The sequence below is a fragment of the Palaemon carinicauda genome, chromosome 44, assembly GCF_036898095.1.
Source record: "Palaemon carinicauda isolate YSFRI2023 chromosome 44, ASM3689809v2, whole genome shotgun sequence".
Classification (NCBI taxonomy): Eukaryota; Metazoa; Arthropoda; class Malacostraca; order Decapoda; family Palaemonidae; genus Palaemon; species Palaemon carinicauda.
This window is the reverse complement of record NC_090768.1, coordinates 20,369,107-20,371,606: the sequence shown is the minus strand read 5'-3', so window position 1 is coordinate 20,371,606 and position 2,500 is coordinate 20,369,107. Positions and strand designations below refer to the sequence as shown.

At 35.1% G+C, this 2,500-nt stretch overlaps 1 protein-coding gene across 4 annotated transcripts in view; it reads right to left on the bottom strand.

The window, feature by feature from the left end:
- The window catches only part of LOC137634159 (glutamate receptor 1-like), a 585,224-nt gene that overhangs the window by 252,420 nt on the left and 330,304 nt on the right, over positions 1–2,500 (bottom strand). For all 4 annotated transcript variants that reach the window (XR_011042460.1, XM_068366416.1, XM_068366415.1 and 1 more), the window contains exon 3: positions 1,830–1,957. Coding sequence is in view for 3 of the 4 variants with exons in the window: in XM_068366416.1 (XP_068222517.1) it covers positions 1,830–1,957 (128 nt within the window). In the remaining variant the exon portion in view is untranslated. The remainder of the gene's footprint in view (positions 1–1,829; positions 1,958–2,500) is intronic.

Here is a 2,500-nt window from a genome sequence, read left to right as displayed (position 1 = left end):
TCGAATCATAATATGCATACAATTTCTTCGAAATGCACCAAGGTGTTATGATATTTGTTCAATCTTTCCTTAATGAATGGCATTGGAAGTAAAAGTTAGCTTGTAGGTTGTTACAAAGAGTAAAAGTAATAGAATTAGAGAAAAACAAAGATACAATCTAAGATAAAATTCTGAGAGAGAACCACGTCTTTCTTTAGGCTGAATTTAAGGATAATAAATGGTGTAGACAAGGGTAGAGCCCCAAACACAGCCAAAGACAACGTGTTTTCCATGATTTTATATAGATTGTTGGCCATTTCTAACATTATATTGTGTACCACTCGTCCCTCGGGTATTTCAACAACTTGCTGCTTTCGTGCTAAGATTTTGTATTGTACAATCTATTCTCCTCTTCTCTGATACACACACATAACCACACACACATGCGAATATATATATATATATATATATATATATATATATATATATATATATATATATATATATGATAATCTGAGTGGGGTTACCTTAACGTGGTGAAAGAGTTTGTATATTGCCATGCTCAATACAGCAGTTCTCGTTAGGGTGACCCATACTAGGTTGGTTTGCTGTGGCCGAATAGACTAAAGTCTTCTACCCTCAACAATCTGCAGAGGCCAGCTTGGTGATGAAAATGGGCAAACCCCTGGCATGACTGAGGACATGTCCGAGAACTTTGTCCTGCAGTGGACTAGAAATGGCTCGAATTGTTTGTTGTTGTTGTTGTTGCTGTTGTATACAGTATATATATATATATATATATATATATATATATATATATATATGTATATATATATATATATATATATATATATATATATATATATACATATATATATATATATATATATATATATATATATATATATATATATATATATATATATATCCCAATCTTTCCTCTGAAAGGTGTTGCAACAGTAGAGTTCATACTTCTGGCACTCAGCAAGTCCTGCAAGGTGGTGTTGCTGGTCCCCGTCTGTTTTCTGGAATTCTAGTAAATCCTGGTACCCATGTAGGCTACTATTCGAGGGATTTGGCCCGATATCCGTGGATCAAACATGGCGCCAAAAACTCTACGTACGATATGGAAATTAAAATTTTTCCCCATATTTTCTCCTTCCTATATATCGATTTGCCTTGATTAATATTCTACAATATTCATTAAATTTTTATAACATACATGTGCTTATATATGTATGTATGTATGTGTACCCAAACACACATATATACTGTATATATATACATATACAGTATATGTATATATATATATATATATACATATATATACTGTATATATATATATATATATATATATATATATATATATATATATATATATATATATATATATATATATATATATAGTGGTTATATTTGTTATAAAATTTCAGAAAACTTATTGCATTTTTAAACTGTCATTAAGATGCCGAAAAACACTGACATTCTGAAAACGATGTAAATATTCTGCTGCTGTGCCAAAGGCTTTCGTTGAATACTTTTAGTTTCTTTTATCTTTTTCTAATTGCTCCTTTATTTTTTGGTAATCATGCTAAGATTATACAAATTTTACAAATAAAGCGAATGGCGGAATATTCGAAGGAAATTGGAATTTATAATTACAACATGAAAAACATATGCTAATATCATCTCTAACCTTTGATAATTTTGGTGTGTAACATGCATAAAAGTGATATATATAAGATTATGCATTGAAAAGAAAGTTTCTCTTGCATAATTCACGGCATTGTCGTTTCAAGGATAAGTTTATATTTCACTTGTTAAGCGATTGATTCTTAAAATGTACTCACGTTTTCTGGGAACCATGGAGTTACAAAAGGCATCTGAAACGTGTTGGCGTAGGAGTGAAGCGTATCAAAACTGTCTGGCTGAACAGACCCAACCATGGCGTATACGGGGCGAGAAAATTGCCGGCAAACTGTGGAAAGATAAGAATAATGGTATTAGTATTCATATTACACGTAGGTGATTCTCTCTCTCTCTCTCTCTCTCTCTCTCTCTCTCTCTCTCTCTCTCTCTCTCTCTCTCTCTCTCTACCCGCAACATCTATTCAATAACTTCACAACTTACGTTGAACAAGAGGGCACCGTCTTGTCGTGGTGCTCAAGCAAGGCAAACATATTAAAACATGCGGCTCTTGCCTTAACCGCTTTTCGGCCGAAGGGAATGCTAGCAAGCCCAGCGGCATCGTTTTCGGGGCGGCATAACTGCATAATTTGGTTCATGTGCAGACTTCACGAAGTGCTTTGCTGTTGGGATAGTGGCTTGGGGGGAGGGGGAGGCGATAGACTTAGTAAGGAGGGAGCCAGTGAGGGAGGATGGAGGGATTAGGAACGTCCAGGGATCGTTGGCATGCGAAAGACCTAAGGAGTGAGGGTGTCCTAGGGGAGAAGGGCATTGGGGGTGGAGGGCCAGCCGCTCATGATGTGGATTACGGCCTCATTTGAATATTAGAGCCATT